Raw genomic sequence first — 18,120 nt, 5'->3', positions numbered from 1 at the left:
TTTGTTTAGATGTATTTCTTGTATAAAAAAGGCTTTAATACTAATCATAGCTAAAATGTGAAATTTGGTCTGGAGCTTAAATTAGTTAGGAACTAATAACCACATTCTTGTAAAATAGACTTTTAACTGGAAAAAAGGGGATTTTCTTTATATAAATGTGTTCCTCCTAATTCTTACCCTGGATTTCATTTGGATAGCAGGCATACACAAATATACAAGTACAAATATAAAAATGCACAGCTCACAATGTAATAGGAAAACTATTTGCACTTGAAGATTTTTATTTCATTTTTCTAAACTTACTGGCACATAAACAAGATAAATAATTCTGCATCTACGCAAACAGCAACAAAGAAGCATAACACTCTGTAGAGACATTAAAAAAGTAATTAAAGACACAATTAGATCTAACAATTTTTGTTACATTCATTATGGCAGTAATATCCATTAAGGCATATGCAGAATGAGAGTCTCTGATTTAAGTTTGGTTTGATAAGGTGACATTGTGTTTGCCTAACTGCATATTTACAGGGTAAAAACAACTATTGACAAAAGATTCTAGTTTCCTGGTGGTGGAGACAAGCTCACATCTATGATACGTGTCAAACAAACCACTTTATAGGGAAATAGAGATTGGTCCTGTCAGTACAATGGTGTTATTTCACCCTTGATGAGCTAAGTAGTACAGCTGCAAACTCTAGGGTAATATCTTGCAATTAAAGTCCCTGTGTAAAGAAAAAAAAAGAAGCCAGCCCAGCATGTTGTAAATTAGAGGCAGCTGTTGCTGCAATACTTGCCTCCTCTCCACTCTTTTTAAAAACTGAATGACTGAATGATGGCCAATGATGGAGAGGATGTTGTGCGCCAACATCATTCAGCCTGCTTCCTGTGAGCTTCACCTGTCTTGGACATACATCCTAGGGGTGTGCCCCCATGTCAGCCTGGGCTCACAGTATAATAATGTGCTGACTTCATTAAGACAATGAAGAATGCCCACTACCATTACAGGGAGGAGAGGAACCAGGGATGCCTAATGGATTTAAGGTATGCATAGGGAGTGAGTCATATTTTCCTCCAAGCCCTGAAGTCACGGGAATTTTTGTCAGCACACAGTGATAAACAGACCAGCAATGAAGAGAAGGAATGGCAAGTATATGCTAGTGGGGATGAGGAGGTTAAAACAAACCTGTTGCTTTGCCTTGAATAAGCAATTCACAGGTTGGCTTTAGGTATCAGTCTGAGATGGACTTTAAATAACAACACTAGTCAAAATGATAATCTGTTTATACACTGTATTGAACACACTGAGAAGATCTCAATATATGTACAGCTATTTCTGGTTATCTGGCTCTGGCAGAGTTGATAATATGCAAATTAACTCTGACAGATTTAGTGCCTGTGCCAGGATAACTGACAACCGCTCACTAAAACACAACATAGTGCAGGGAAGGACTGGGATGTGAGTTCTTTGCTTCACCAGTCTTAAACACAAAACATTTGTTAATATTTAATGGATTTTAGAACCACTACTTTGTGTAACTTTAAGGGCTGTCCTTCACTTACATCGGTAAAGTCAACAATGTTGCACTTATGGAACATTAATTCCCAATAATATATTACATACCTGTTTTATAAAGATTTTGCCTTTTTATAACTCAGCTTTTCAATACAGAAATTAATACTAACCCATAGTTATGTTATTATTTTTCTGCCTTGCTGTAGAAGATTAATAGAAAAGTTTTGAAATGTCAGGGTTGCAAATTAAAGCCAACCTGTCTTTAAGAAACAAGGTATAATCCAACATTAAAACAGGATAGCACTAATGTGCCCGTACACCTATGTCATGTCATTGCCATGCCATGACATTTTATTTGTTGCCGTGTTATCTTTTCCCAGCCTGTTAAAAAATATCCCGACGTTTACAGAGCTCCTCTATTTACAAATAGTTCAACAAATCAGATATAAAACAGTTTAAAATCCTTTGTTCCTAAATGCACAAAGAAATTGTCACTATCATTTAGGCATTGCATGGGGCATGTAAATATTGGCATCGCTGATTCACAGGCCTGTGGCTTGTCAAACAGCAGCTGGCCACACCTAGTCCTGCCCACTGCTTTCTGAATGGACAACACTGCTTTATCTGCCTATACTGTGCGCTGCAGTGTCTTGGAGGAGGAGCATGTGCAACACAAATGAAGGAGGATGTGGCTTACTCAGGAGAGGTAAAGGATTATTTTTTACTTTTTGTATCACATAGTAACTAGATTTAGGACCTGTTTAGTCTTTCACACAGAATCTTTTGGATGTATTTTATTATTTAAAATAGCTTAAATGTTCCATAGTAAAAAAAAAAAAAAAAGCCTCCATGCCTTAGCCATCTCATCTAAAGCATATTATTTTCTCCAAAGTTGCAGGTGTACTTTATATTCATATAGTAAATATATCATTTTCACAAATCATGTACTAAGCTACTTCCACCATTTTAACTTTTTGTAGGCTAAATAACACAAAAATAAGATTTGTTTTAATTATTTTGATACCTTCATGTACAAATACCACAGGTCAATCTTTAAAGGAATGCAGGCCTTTTATCAAACTATGTATTCACACTTCAGTGATTCTAATCGTAAGAATTAAAGTTAAAGCTTGTGCTTAAGCTTTAATGTGGACAAGTCTTGATACAGTGTCACTAGTACAGTGTGCAGTTCCCTATATGCCCCAGGAATTCCTTAAAATATTAATGAAGTCTTCATCACTCAAGATGCCAATACTCAGTCCTTCGTAATAATCTTCAAATTCACTGTAGGATACTTCCTGGGGATTAGTACAAGCACTCTCCAGTGTTTCCAAAAATGCAGATTTGATTTCTTCCTCTGATGCAGTACCTAAAAATAAGGAAAATTGAAAACTGGGACTTTCCTGTACAAGTTTAGAATTACACATACAACATGATGTTACATAATACAAATGGCAGTATTCCTTATCTCCAGATCTCAAGAGCCATAAATAGGCTTACAGGCATCCAAAACATATGCAAATCGCTTCCAATTAAATGTAATTAGCAATAAGTTTATGCAAATTGGGTACATGCAGGGAAATGTTAAAAACTTGGCCTTTTTGGTACCCCAGGGATTTTGAGCTAAAAACACATTGATACAAGGATTGACATGCTTGTTAGTGAACATTCATAGAGGTTTCTTGAAGGCACAATAAAGAAGTAATGCCATATGTCTAAAACACTGCTAACATACTGCTGCTTTGCACAAAAACTATCTGAAATGTGAACATATGTTGGAGAGCCTGGGATCCAACTTATCGTTATTTCCAGGTAAAGAACACAACTCTGAATAATATATACTCTAATGTTTGATTTGCAGAGGTGTAAAACTATGAGCATGCTTGTGCAATCCTAATTTTGACTGCCAGTATTCTATGAATTTACAGATCAACTTCACAAACCTAGAACCTTCAAAAATAATTTAAACATAGACATTCAATGTACATTGGCAGAAACTAGTGGAAATCCCTTTTAATTATTGCCCTCTTTGACAGATGTAGGCCTCATATTTACACCAGTGGTTATGAGTGCCAGTGGTGTTGAGCACCGTGCAAGCCGTAATCCAATGGGCAATCCGAGGTCAGGTTCCAAGCAGGCAATTCCAGTACAAAAGGGGTCAGGCAGAAGAATGGTCAAATAACAGTTCCGAGGTCAAGGCAGGCAGAATTCAAGGTTAATCGAGGAAGTCCGGGTCACAAGGATCAAGCAAGATATCAACAAACTGGAACAAGGATTAGCTGACATTAAACCAGCAACATGGTGGTACTGCTGCTGGGTTTATATAGGGCCAGTGATGTCATTTCCTGTGCGCCATCATGGCAGATTTTCATACTGATGGATTACTGCTTCTGCGCATGCGCGGGATGGCGCATCTTCTTCCGCGCAGGTTACTGTTTCTGCGCATGCGCGGGATGGCGCGTTCCCGGGAACATGCAGGCCGCACATGCGCAGATGGCAGGGATCCATTACACCCACTGACCAACTATTCTCAGGGAGAAAATCTTCTTATTATTGTTTCCCCTGTGAGAAGCAGGGCTGGGCACACCTGGCTGCTCCTCTCTCCTCTGGTCCCTCACTTGACATTTTCTTGTAGACTCGGCTGAGCCAAATGTACTGGTTTGTAATGATTTGTGTTGCACAGTTTAATCTAGGGTGGACAGTTTATGTCTGCATGTATGACAGCTTTCTAATGTATAGCCACCCTAAGGGGCAGAAGTTTTGTGCAACCTTTTCCCTATACCAAACATTTGTATGTATACATAAATACAAATGTTTACATATGATGTAACAGGAAACGGATATATCTGGTTTAATAATACCATCAAAAGTTTAATGCAACAGTGTTTTAGTCAGAAATTTCTATTTATTAATTTTCAGAAAAGTCAGAAATTTCTATTTATTAATTTTTGTCATGGGCCACTGTACACGGTTGCATTTTACCTTTTGTTATTGAATAGGCCCCAGTAGGATGCTGTGTAACAGATAATAACCAAATTATGTTTTGTGCAATAAATGTATATCTTGCACTTGGAGGATGCAATACGATTGTAAAATCTCCTCTGTGACTACCAAAAACTATGTAGCGCAAGGACTGCCTGATTAGATACAATTTGAATAGCTAATTTTGCCAAATCTAAACATCGCTGCACAATCTGATTCTAATGTGTAAGCTCACATGTAAATTCTAATGGACCTTTAGTCTTTAATTAAAACAAATTCTGTAAAACAAACATCTTGGGGATACCTATTATGATTGCAATCAACCCTTAAATGTTTACCTGTGGGAAGATATGAACAACTCACCAAAGGACATACCTTTTTGAATTTTTTTAAATAAACCTCTTTTATTTTAGATAATTGATTTTGGTTGTTTGACATCACAGTCACTATTTAGAGGGACATCTGACTACTTTACCTGCATATAACTAGTTTAAAACCAACTTACCTGCGAATACTTGGGGATGCTTCTTTGCACAGTAAAACTTTCTCACATCTACCATAGACACTGCACCAGTTTTATTTGGGTCCAGTTTCATAAATGCCTAAAATAGAACATGGTTATTTGCATATAGTTACCATTCACCCCTAAGTGACAGTAATACCACTTATTACTCTTTGCACTTTTTTTGTTCTTAAATTCAAAAATGTACTGATTCTATCTATTTAATGACAACAAAAAAGCAATATTATTATTACAAAGGTAAAACCAATTTCAAGCTGTAAATCTCACTTCTATGCCCCTTATTCATCAATATTATATATTAAATGTATTATTTTTACTGTAAAATATTTAAAGTCATCTTTATAGATAATATTAATGACCTTAAACATAACAGTGGGCATAGGTTGCAAAGGTTCCCTTGGGAAAGAAAGTTTAGACCTCTTTGGTATTATGTTGTATGGATGTCACCAGCACTCCAAGTATGACAGAATACGTCAAGATTTTATATCACAGCGTCCCTGTTACCATGACAACCCGGTTTTCAGCCTCGCGGTCAGAACCTACACATAACATCACAACATGAATGAACTACGAACAATATGATCCAGGTACATATATTTGTGACAATGGAGTTCTATTTTGGTGTGGCCTGTCATAGCATTTTAACATGACATTTGTAACAAGGTTAACCTTTTGTTATGGCGGGAATTATGACGTCACTATGACGTCAATAGGGTGGTCTTATGTGTTAATCAGTCTTGTGTATGTGTATATAATGGTGATGGTGTAAACTCTGCAATGTTCACTTTAAGCCTGATGAAGGGGACCCTGCGCGGCCCCGAAAGCGCTTGTTTCCACTTTAAGTGACTTCAAAAATAAAATGAAGATTCACTAAAATCTTGACGTATTCTGTCATACTTGGAGTGCTGGTGACATCCATACAACATTTTATCCGATACGGCGCCATCCGTAGTCATTACGAGCGCCCATTTTTCCACATGGGAAGTCCGGTAAGGTGTGCTACAGGTCCTTGGACATTTGAACTCTTTGGTATTATATCGCCTATGTGAATTACTTCCTGGCATGGTGTCATCTGACCAGTCTACCTCCTTCATAAACATACAGGGCACCTACACCATTCATCACTTCATTCAGTTCAGCCATTCCCAGCATTAGTATACACAGTCTATATCCCTCTTGGGGGGCTTAACTGAATCTGGGCTTTCTACATATATGCCTAAAAACCTAGATGAAATCTAGAACCAAGGCTTTAGGAAGAAATGGATACTCTCTGATCTTAGAAGGTTTACTAATGTACCATTAATCAAACAGCCCACTGCTGTCTAGGAAGAAATGTAAACCCCTATATTAATAAAACACAAAGTGCAAATTTATAACATTACCTTTCGAACCAATGATTTCCTGTACTCATTCATTTCTCCCACAAGAGCACGGAGAAATACAGAATAGTCCACTCTTCCCTCATTGTTTTCATCTAGAATATCCCATATGGTTTCAAACATCTGAAAAGCAGCAGTTAGCTGTTTTATATTGTGGAGAAGCCTTTCTAGAGTCATTTAAATGGTTTACAAATGGCATAGAATAATACGTAAATAAAGTAGACAAGTACATTCATGTGCTCTTTGATTACAATTATTGCTACATAACAATACTACTTGAAATTCAATAGTGCAGGGCATAGCAATTGTTTCTACTTGTTTTTGCCTGTGAAAGGATGTGTCATTTTAGAACAGAAAGCATTTTTTCTACAGAGGGGAACCAACCATTTTTTTTTTTTTTTTTTTTTTTTAACAGAGTTACATAATGTCACATAACGTTTGCATGCATAGATTTTTTAATGCAACGTGTACCTTATCAGTTGTATTTTAACCAATACTCAGTCTAATTATCGCAAGTAAAAGTTCAAATCTGTTGCATTACCTATTAGGCCGCAGTATGGTCACCTTAAAAAGCAAACCCGTCAGCCACTTTAAACTTTTGAAAGTTCTGCCCAAGTTTAGAAACCAAAATGTGTCTTCAATTATCTTTGATAGCCTCTTCTATGCACCCCATCTAATTCTTGTTTTACTGTTTTGATGGCTCTACTTTTTCAGTGTTGGGATGTAACTACATCCCTAAAACTAAGTTTGATAAGGATCCCACCGCACTCCTGACCGAGTATGCCCCAACTTCCAATGGGGGGTGCTGCAATGACAGCGAATGGCCAGATCAGGTAAACGTGATAAAGAGTCACCAGTGCTCCAAGTGTTCCTTAAACAAAGTTATTTTGTTCCATGCATAAAGTTACATCACAATGTGTAGCATGTGAACGCTTCGGAACCCATCTGGTTCCTTCATCAGGCAAAACAGAGTGACAACTTAAAACTAAGTTAGGTGCACGTGGCATCCCACTGACTAAAGATAGTGCTACTGAGGTGCATTGGTTGGTTCAGGTCAGATAACTTAACTCTTTGTAAAAAGTGGAAAAAGTATCAGAAGAGCACAAAAAAGAGGTGTTTAATATCAACAAAGGTAATATGTAATGCACTGTGGTGCCCGCTCTTATTAAATAATTTTTTTTTAGAAAAAGTAAAATGACAACTTAGCTTTAATAGAATGTCCTCAATATGTCCAATTACAAAGCATGCACAGTCAGTGCTGATGTGCAATTAAACAGACAAGCAAAGTCAGAGAAAAGTCCTTATCTGTATGCTTGTTCTGGGTTAGTGATTTCAAAATACTAAAGCAAGCAACTACCATTTTCAGAATGAAAGCCAAGCAATGACAGCCTCCCTGTTTACATGTTACGCACAAGTTTCCAATATGTGTATACAGGTGAAACTCGAATAATTAGAATATCGTGCAAAAGTAATTGCAGTAATTTCTGCAAAAGGGGCCCAAACCAAGTACTGAGTACATATGCATGCTTGTATTTTTCAGAGGTCCGATATTGTTTTATGTACAATCCTTGTTTTATTGATTGCATGTAATATTCTACTTTTTTGAGGTTGTGGATTTGTGGTTCTTGGGGTTTTCATGAGCTGTAAGCCATAATCATCACAATTATGACAAATCACGGCTTGAGCGATCTTGCTTTGCATGTAATGAGTCTATCTTATATATTAGTTTCACCTTTTAAGTTGCATTAGTGAAATAAATGAACTTCGCACGATATTCTAATTATTCGAGTTTCAACTGTATATACACACACACCAAATACAATGTACCATAACCAAAAACGTGCTCAATTGAACATCCTCATAAAATCTGCAAGCTAAATTATACAATAACCTGAACCAATAAATAGATGATAACATGTATATGATAAAAAAGATCACTTTTAACAATAAATACTAATATTGTGTGCCACAGTGCATGCTAGTATTTGTTAATAATGGATATTTCTTAGCATAACAAATTCACCAACAGTGCATGTTATAGATTTGAAAAACCTGCCACTCTAGACTATTGATTACAAATCAGACTTGGCAGATGAGTAATTTCAGACAACATTTATGACAGGGCGCACTGACGTAGAGTTCCTTTAGGCAAATGTTCAGAATTGTTTCAATAGCTACTAAACATTCAATTTTTACACTTTACCTAAAGCTTTATTTATATGTAACCAATATGATCAAATTTCTGACAGGGTGTCATTTTTATACAATATAATAAACAATTATTATAGAAATATAATAAAAAATAGTATTCGTTTTTCTTGGTAACTAATGCAAAATATTTAATTTGCATTTTAGTTGGCAATAGATCATGACTATTTGCCCCAAAATAATTTGAGGTATGCTGTATATATTGTGGAAGAGCTGTTGTGGTGCTTGGTAATAATGTCAAGATACCATCATGATCCCATTTTGATCAGATGTGATAAGTCTGATGGTGGCAGCAAAGTTGGCCTTTGCAAAAATGGCGGGTAGTTCTGTTGTATAACACCAAATATACAGCAGTTGGATCAGGGCTGCAATTACACTTTTTATTTATACAAACAACATTCAGTGCCACTTCAACACAGCCAGAAACATTGTCACGGAGATGCAACCGGTACCATAACAACCCTACCAAATCCATGCCTTGATTTGATTTCCGGGCTATTTGTCAAACAGATTTAAAAAATTGCAGAGCCCGAACATAATGCCCTAACCCCATTGAAGTCTATAAGATCCAAATCTTGTCATTGTTTTCTGGCCTTTTTCAATGCCAATTTAAAATAATTAAGTAAAAAAAAAAGGGCACAAGTAACTGGGCACTGCCAAATGAGACATGTACCAGAGCAAAATAAATGTTATAAAAAAAATATAGGTTACCAGGGAGAATCTCTTTTAATAAGATCTAAAAATATAAAATTCCTTTAAATAACAAGCTTGGGGGATGCCTTAAACCAGCACGTAAAGTGGCATAACTGTAGCATGTACTACAGCAAAAATTACATTTAGAAAGAAAAAAAAATAAATTTGATCCTTAATGACATCTCCCACCTGGCTTCATTCTGTTTGTAAACAAAGCAGCCGGGGGATTCCCCTCTACATCCTTATCCTTGATGAGGGTCTGGTAGGGATTTTAAGGGGGTCCCTTGCAAAAGAAACAAATATAAATGGCGTGGAGTCCACAAAATCCATACCAGATCCTTGTCTGAGCATACATCCTAGCTGGCCAGGAAAGGTGAGGAAGCAGGTGGCCTGGTATTGGTCAGGAGGGGGGCACATACTTGCTGCTCCTTCCTTTTTCTAGATCCCATATGTTTTTTTTGTATATTTTGTCATTCTGCAGAGCATGGGCCTGGTATGTTTCAGTGGGTAAAAAAAAATATTATCTAGGTTACCCTGATAATCCATATCAGACCCTTATACCACAAAAATCCTGCAAGAAAAGTGGATTCCCCCACTTATAATTGACCCAAACCTCCTTACCAGTCATCAGGCACAATCGGAACCGATGCAGCAAGAAACATGTATACAGGTACAATCAGTACCATAATGGCAAAGCCAGAAAAATGTCAACAGACAGCTAAAAATAAGTAGTATGATGACCTGTGTGAAAGTGAGAAATATGTCCTCAGAAACAATCAGTACCATAGTGAGCCTGAAACATATCCACAGACACAATCAGTACTGTAGTGACACAGACAGAAACATGTCAGACACAATCAATACAACAGAGACATAGCTAGAAACATGTCAGACACAATTAGTCTGTAGGACCTAGGACAGTGATGAATAAGCAACTAAAATATTGAGAATTCAAATGTGAACCTCCATATAATATACACTGAGTGGCCAGATTAGTATGACCACCCCATCAGTACTTCGTTGGGCCACGAGATGACTCCACGAGATTACTTTGTTGGGCCGCCTCGTGACTCCACGAGATGTTGAAAGGTGATGCGAGGAATCTGACACTGCACTGTTGCCCTTCTGTTGTCTTGTACCAGTCTTGCCACTCTCCGTTCTGCCCTAACATTGACTGACGGACACAATTTGCATGTTCAGACCCAGATTTTCGATTGACAGTCCAGTCTTTAAACACTTTAACAACAGCTGCTCTTGAACATTTAACGAATTCTGCTGTTTTGCTGATACTCGCTCCATGGCTCCGAGCGCCAACAATCATCCCACGTTCAAAGGCTATTAAATTGCGTTGTTTACCCATATCTTCAGAACAAAATCACTTCTACTGTCGTGACAAACAACCTGCTTCCCTATTTATAATGGTCTGGCCCTCTAGCAAATTCAGTGCGAAATTATTGCTAATTATAGCTAATTTGCCTACAAACATCAGGTGGTCATAATAATCTGGCCACTCAGTGTATATCACACACATATTATGATTTCTATTACTTCCTATCGGTATAGGAAAAAAAATATTATTTTAGCTATATTTCTGCTTAGTCTGTAGGTGATTTGGGAATTTTCCTGACTTTCACTGAGACTCTAACACATTAGGCTCAATTTACCAAGATTACCAAGATGTTAAAACACCACTACTACTAAAAATGTTCACACATGAAATGAACATTTATCTATTGAAACATGTATTCCTCATAAATTGTTGTCTTCTACAAGACCCAGCTCCAGGTTCATCTAGTAGAAGACTTCTGCCACATCAACACTAAATGGTCATCACACCAATGTGAACACACTGTGCAAAATTTCATTTATATGGGTCATTATTTTGGTAAACTCACTTTCCTTTTGATATCATGCCATGTATTTTGTTCTAATATATTCATTCTGCAATGTTATATGAATATCCTGTACATAAATATTAGATGAGTTTCCTGTCATAGTGTACATGTGCTGTGTATTGATGCAGAATTCAAGTCAACTTTACAGAAATCACGTATTTGCAGGCTACTGTAACACTAGCTGTCAATGGCAGAGCATCCTAATGAAGTAAAAAAAATTCTCATCATCTGCATATTAGTAACAACTATATTTTTGTCATGAAAGCAACACTTACTTTCTCAGACATATCCAAGTGATAGGTTTTTAGAGCCTGCTTGTATTCTGTTTTCCCTAAGCATCCACTTCCATTTTTGTCAAGTTGTCGGAAGAGTTTCCCCAAACCTGTAAGAGTTCGAACACTTCTGTTCTTCAACTTTTCTTTCATCGCGTCTATAAAAGATTAAATAATTTTCAGGTCATAAATAATTTATTTTAAACTCTGTATCAATGAAAACCACAACACTGTACAAAGGGAATGTGAAGTCAGGTAAAGACAGTGTTGCAGCAGTACAGAGAAATGGAAAACTTTAACTTCTTTAGCAAATGAAGGTTGATGGTGATAGCAAAGATTGAAAACTGATCACATACCTTGTACTGCTAAAATAATGTTATCGTCATCCTGCCAGTGAACAACAGGTTCACACCTATTTTCTTTGAGATTGACCCTGAAAAAGTGAGAACATAGGAATCTCATGAAACTGTCATCATTATGTGAGGTGCTTTGGGCATTTTACACAGATGTCATCTGGGAGTCTGCCAATAGAAATTGTTCAGGGACACCCAACTGGCAGGAAGCCCCAGGAAACTGCAACACAAACTAGATGGATTAAACTTCCCATTACGCCTGGGAATACCACAAAATAGCTTAATACTCAAAAGTGTTTAAGGTTAGGCAAAATACCAAACTGAAGCAGTTTGCCAAGTCTACAGTGGGTATAGAAAAGAATCACCCCCCTTTAAAATAATCACATTTTGTTGCTTTGCAGCCTGAAATGAAGACAGACACAGTTTTTGTTTTATCCAGCTATATTTACTCATAACAACTTTATACAAGGTTTATGCTTACCAAGTTTAGGCTGAGCACCAATATGCATATATGTTGTTATGTTTCGTATGTTTTATGTCTTTAATAAAATATGATATTTTTACACAATCTTAAATGTTTGTGAAGGTCCTATAATTGACTAAAAAGCCCTTCATGACTTCCAGCCCTTAGCCTTTTGGCTTCGGAACTGTCTCTTTTGTCTACAATGTGTTCCAGAGAATGACGAGCATGGAGACATCTGTTCATGACTTTAGAGCTGGGGTCTGCAGCTGTTTCTTGTGTATCTCAGCAAACAGGCTGAATCAATGCATGTGCAATTAGCACCTTTCTTTTCCAGTAAGAACAGGGAAGGGCAGACCAAGTACCATACCACCAGTACAAACTGGAAAATATAAAGGAGCAATAAAAAGTGCTTTCAGAAGTGCTTGTTATTATCCCCAAGTGTACCTCTAAATGGCTAGATCTTTGAATGAGCAAAGAACAGAGGCTTGAGGACAACAACAGAGCTTTGGATGGCATGGTAGCTCCTAACAGGGAAATTACTGAAGTGTAAAGGCAGACAGTTAAATACAAAGATGTCTATGTTAACAAATTTACAGCTTTTCTAAGGTGTTATTAAGCCAATAAATAGTTTGTGATGTTCTTATGGTATGCCTTCATTCATCACAATAAAAGACATTTTAATATGAATGTCATGCATTTTACTGAACAGAGCATAATCATTTAAGGAACAGAGCTTAAAACTTAATTGGGAACTAGGTGGTCTATTTATATATACTATACAACAATATAAATCATTGTTTAAATTAAGGTAAAAAAATGATTCTGTCTATAGAACATTGCTTTTAACATTGATCTCCTAAGCACTTAGGTATTAGGCTGTCAGTGATGCACATTATAATTTAGTACTAAAGTCTGTTTATATCTAGGTTTGGCCATAGAGCCTTCCAAGTTCTAGTAATTAGAGATGTAATTAAATTAATTATGTAGGTGCTCTGAAAACAGGGAACCAATATTATTTACCGCATTCTAAAAATGGAACCAGAACATATGAATGTGTGAGGAGAAAATAACATTAAAGACACATGTAATTCTATGATTGAATATTATCTACGCAGCTTGAATGCTCTGCTCAGTGTTCCAATAATAGAAGAAATTAAAGTATTGCAAGTAGCACAAGGGGGTTGCGGCGTATGGTGTCTAAATGTACTTACCACTTTCCTACCTTGTCAGTACTAATAAGGGGCATTTTCTAATAATATCAAAGTAAACCCCATACATTCTCAACTTGAGCTCCTCAAACAGAAATAGCTACTTTATATGTATACAACAAAGCATCCTGTATCAAATACAGATGGTAACTGGTACAAATTGTATGAACAGGATTTACAGAAAACCTAATGTCAGTTTCCAGATTAAAGTTTCTTGCAAAAAAAGATAGTAGGTAGGAAGCCTCCTGCTTTCTCTCCATTCCAGCACTCAAGCCAGCGTTTTGGTCGTATCACGCTGTAGTTCTATCCCCTGACCCCTACATGGGAACTAGGGATGCACTGATACTGATACTAGTATTTGTATTGGTGCCGATATTGAATATTTCGGCAAGTACTCGTACTTGCCCAAATGCTCCCAATGCCTATGCCGATACTGGAACTTCTGGTATCAGGAAGCCGGGCAGCGAATCATTACACACTTCCTGGCTTCCTGATTGACCGGAAAGCTGACTTCATACTCCCTCATCACTTGGTGACGAGGGAGCATGGAGCCAGCTTCCCAGCCAATCAGGAAGCTGGGCGCTGTGTAATGACTCGCCGCCCAGCTTCCTGATTGGTTGGAAAGCTGGCCAATCAGGAAGCCAGGTGGTGAAAATTCAGAGCAGTATTGCCTGGAAAAAAGGATCCATGTTAGACAATGCTGGGGAAGGAGACAAACTAAATTCCCAGGCCTTTGATTGCCCTGCAAGAGAGGTACAGGTGTCCGCTGAGGATGGAGAAAGCAAGATGCCCCAACAGTTGCATAGTCAATGGCAATGCTGACAGTTCAAGGTAGGACATCAGCCTGGACCAACGGATGAGACATCTGCTTACTAAGCATGACGGTAAACCATTGAGCTAGGTTAGGGCCAGGCAGCTGGTATGGCCTAGTCAGTATAATATACACTGGGATCAGTCCAGGCAGCAGGCAAGAGATGTGGTAAACAGGCAAGATTTGGTCCAGGAAACAGGCTAAAGGGCCCAGTTAATGGGCAAAAAGTAGGTGCAGGCGGCGGGCAAGAGACATGGTCAGAGAACAGGCAAAGGATCAGTCCAGGCAGCAGGCAAAATACATGATCGGTAAACAGACAAGGGTTGGCCTAGGCAGCAGGTAGTAGACATGGTCGATAAACAGGTAAAGGGTTGATCCAAGTGGCAGGATAACAGGCAGGTCAGGATTCAGGTTCCACACTGGCAGCTAGTGAGAAAAACCTGTCACAAGCCCTGTCGCTAGCATGGAAAAACCTATCACAAGCCCTGGGTGCAGGGCTTGTGAGTTATAAATAAGGTTCCAGCAGACCGAGGGCCAATGAGACACAAGGGGAAGGGAGCAAGCTACAGCCACATTGGCAACAAGATGGTGAACATCAGGGCGCGTTGCTTGGGAAACCGCATGACATAGCCAAGGAGAGGCAAAGGGGAGGCAGAGTCAGGTAAGCAGCCATGCTGCCTGGGAAACTGAACGCCAAGCAGCAGTAGTGCTGGAAACAGCAGAGGAGCGCCAGGAAGCATTACAAGCAGCGTGGAGAGCAGAATGAGTTACAGGAGAAGAGACCTGGAAAGCTGACCAGGCAGGATGACCTGAACAGGAGACAGACTAAGTGCTTACAAGGCAGAGATAAGCAAACAAGTTTGAGCATCTAACGTTCACGGATTTAAATCTATTACCTATAAGGGCCTTCTGCAAAACAGCAAGAGGAAGACATGAAGAGCATTAACAGAAGACAATAAAGAGATCTAGCAAAGACAGCAGTTTAACATTAAAAACTCCTCACCTTACATTAAAATACAAGGTACACATAGTGAGCAGCCCCAACCCTTATTACATAAAAATTGATTATAACAAAAAAAAAATTAACATTGAATGAAAAACATAAAAAATACCCCCCTAACTCCCAGTTAATGCCTGCTTCCTGTCGCTAACATCACTGGTCCTCATAGCAGGATCTTGGGAAAGCTGAGGACCACAAATCTTGTGAACAGTATGCAGGAGCACATTCTCAGCTTTCTCAGGAAGCTGCAAGAAGACTCAGCATTGTCACCCCTGCCTATGTGAGCCGAGTGGGAGCCAAGTGTAAGGTAAGCATTTTTTACATTTTTCTTTTAATGTTCTTTCTTTATTGCTTTATTCTATTGTTTTGTAAGCAGAGGTTGGGGTTGCCACATATTCATACCTTGTATAGCACAAGGTCTGCATTAACAATGCATGTGCATAACAAAAGTAACATTGTTTCAGTTCAAGCAAATTAAAACGTCTGCAAGTTTAGACCTAAACTAGTTTGGACTAGAACTTTCACTGCATCTGAGTGGGTGTTAGCAGTGAACACATTACTTCACTACAGTTCACTTTTATTAATTTACCCCTTAAAGGCTTTTTTTTTACTGATTACATGTGCAGCATGGTTTATTCAAGTACAGCAATCCATAGTAACCAATTAGAAATAATATTTTATCTGACTTGACTATATTTAACTGAAATCTGATTAGCTGCTATGGGTTACTGCACTCTACATTCCGCATTAACGAAGCCAGATGGTATTACATTTGAGGCAAAAAAAAGCTTTACATAATAATTTGTTAGCCATTTAATGCACATAACTTTGAAAAATGATCCAGCAACTCTAAATATAAATGCCAATATCTATCTATCTATCTATCTATCTATCTATCTATCTATCTATCTATCTATCTATCTTTAATAATTTAATCCAATGTTACTTATACCTCAGGGATTTCATTGCATCATCAATGGCTGTGATTCGTATGGTAAGTATAGGATTTTTCTTCAAGCTTTCCGAAAGACTTTGATGATGCACTGTGAGAAAAGTGAGGTTTGCTCCCTGCAAAGAGCAGATTTACATAATATTATAAGGAATACATATTTATTTGACTTTGATACACAATAATTCAGTGTGCATTATTATATCGGAAATATTATTGGATTTCATCTTTCTAACTTCACTACTTTAGCTCAAACATGTTTCTAGTTTTTTACTGCTGCCTGTGTCACCCTTAAAGAGATTTCACTTCACTTGCAGTCCTGGTGACCAGGGTCATCACAGGAACCAGAAGTGGGGAAAATCTCTCCAGAAGGATAGTAGATAGTAATAACCTGACAAAGGTTCTAACCTTTCTCCATTCTGGATGCAGTGTAATGGAATTCCTCCAGCAGAGACACAGATAGCAATTAATACTTGACAGAGGTCACAGTAACCTTGGTCCTACAGTAATATGCAGAACAAAATGGGGGAAAAAACTTTTGGTTGTGGACCCACTTTACCCTCATTTAGTGAGCTCCATTCTTTCAAATATAGGAGGTTGCCAAGTTTTACTAAGAGGTCCATTTATAAATAATCTCTGTGAATGTTCATTCTATGAAAATGGATGCACAAAACCAACATTCTTGTTATATTTTATCAAATGTATTTTTGAATATGATTTGTAATAGCGCAGGGCCAATGGCTCTGCAATGTTTTCCTGTGAAATAAATTATAATGTTATGACTAGAAAAAATGTGTTTAAGACCGGTTCACATAAGTGCTTGTACAATAACTTGCTTTAAGGCGCATTCAGTTTAGCTGCGTTTCGAAAAAAAACTGAAATCTGTGCATCGTGTCTAAATACGTGTACATTTAAATGCACAGGAAATTGATCTGGGAAGTATAAAGTTTGTTTATCAATTTCTCCTATGTTTAAATAAAGCAAACACAGAAGGTCTGTGAATTATGTGTTTAATGCAGTGTTTGTACAGGATTTGTACTTTTGTTTATCCCCTGTTGTGATTTACACACTTTTGCCATGCTTCATAGCCAAGAAGATGACTGTGCTTTTCAGGATTCATCTATATAATTTCCACCTGTCTGCCCATTGGATAATGATGATGTTGATTTATTGATCACTGAACAAGTTAGTGGTGAAAGGGTGGCACAGGAAATTGCAAAAGTAATCCTGAAGATAAAAGTGCATATGTCTGGCTGTGCAGTGCCCAAATGATCTGTGAATCACAGAAGTGTCTAAATGGAAACATGAAACCAAAACGTGAAAGCAATGCCAGCAAGTAAGATGCAGCAGGTTCAGAGGCCACTGGTCTCGACGAAGAACTGGTTTATGCTCTTTCACACTATAGATTCCAATGCATTCTAAGGCTGTGTTTTTGTACGCTTTCCCACTATAGTACTGAAAACAGCTGGAGGAGAATAATTTTGTGTGTAAGAAAGCTAAGACTTAGTAACAAGTATAAAAACAATTAAGCCATCAGTTGAAAATAATGGTTTGATATGAATCTTTACACTGTTCCTTGACTCTAACTCATATGCTTTTGATGAACTAATGAAGGAACTACCTAATGAAGGTAATGGTTGAACTACATTTGGCTGAAATTACAGACTGTATAATCAGCGTGGAAACGTGCCAATTACAATAGGCAAGTCTGTAAATGTTATCATTTGTATTCCTTATCTCCAGAGCCTTCTAAATACACATCCCTTTTTTCCTTTTTGAAGAAGATAAAGCTGCTATGTTGCATTTGATTGAATGTGATGATCTGTTGACCAGTGATGTATTCATTTTCACATTATGGAGACAGATTG

At 37.7% G+C, this 18,120-nt stretch overlaps 1 protein-coding gene across 1 annotated transcript in view; it reads right to left on the bottom strand.

Annotated features, from left to right (window-relative positions):
- Positions 1-2,545: 2,545 nt before the first annotated feature.
- Positions 2,546-18,120, bottom strand: part of CAPS2 (calcyphosine 2) — a 76,347-nt gene continuing 60,772 nt past the window's right edge. The window contains exons 12-17 of the mRNA XM_018572681.1: positions 16,256-16,371; positions 11,825-11,901; positions 11,472-11,626; positions 6,404-6,523; positions 5,004-5,100; positions 2,546-2,885 (exon numbers count right to left, since the gene is read on the bottom strand). Coding sequence (XP_018428183.1) covers positions 2,710-2,885; positions 5,004-5,100; positions 6,404-6,523; positions 11,472-11,626; positions 11,825-11,901; positions 16,256-16,371 — 741 coding nt within the window. The 3' untranslated portion in view covers positions 2,546-2,709. The remainder of the gene's footprint in view (positions 2,886-5,003; positions 5,101-6,403; positions 6,524-11,471; positions 11,627-11,824; positions 11,902-16,255; positions 16,372-18,120) is intronic.

The sequence above is a fragment of the Nanorana parkeri genome, unplaced genomic scaffold (genome assembly GCF_000935625.1).
Source record: "Nanorana parkeri isolate BGI_ZX_2015 unplaced genomic scaffold, ASM93562v1 scaffold45, whole genome shotgun sequence".
Lineage (NCBI taxonomy): Eukaryota > Metazoa > Chordata > Amphibia > Anura > Dicroglossidae > Nanorana > Nanorana parkeri.
The sequence above is the reverse complement of the archived record's forward strand: the minus strand, read 5'-3'. Positions and strand labels throughout refer to the sequence as shown.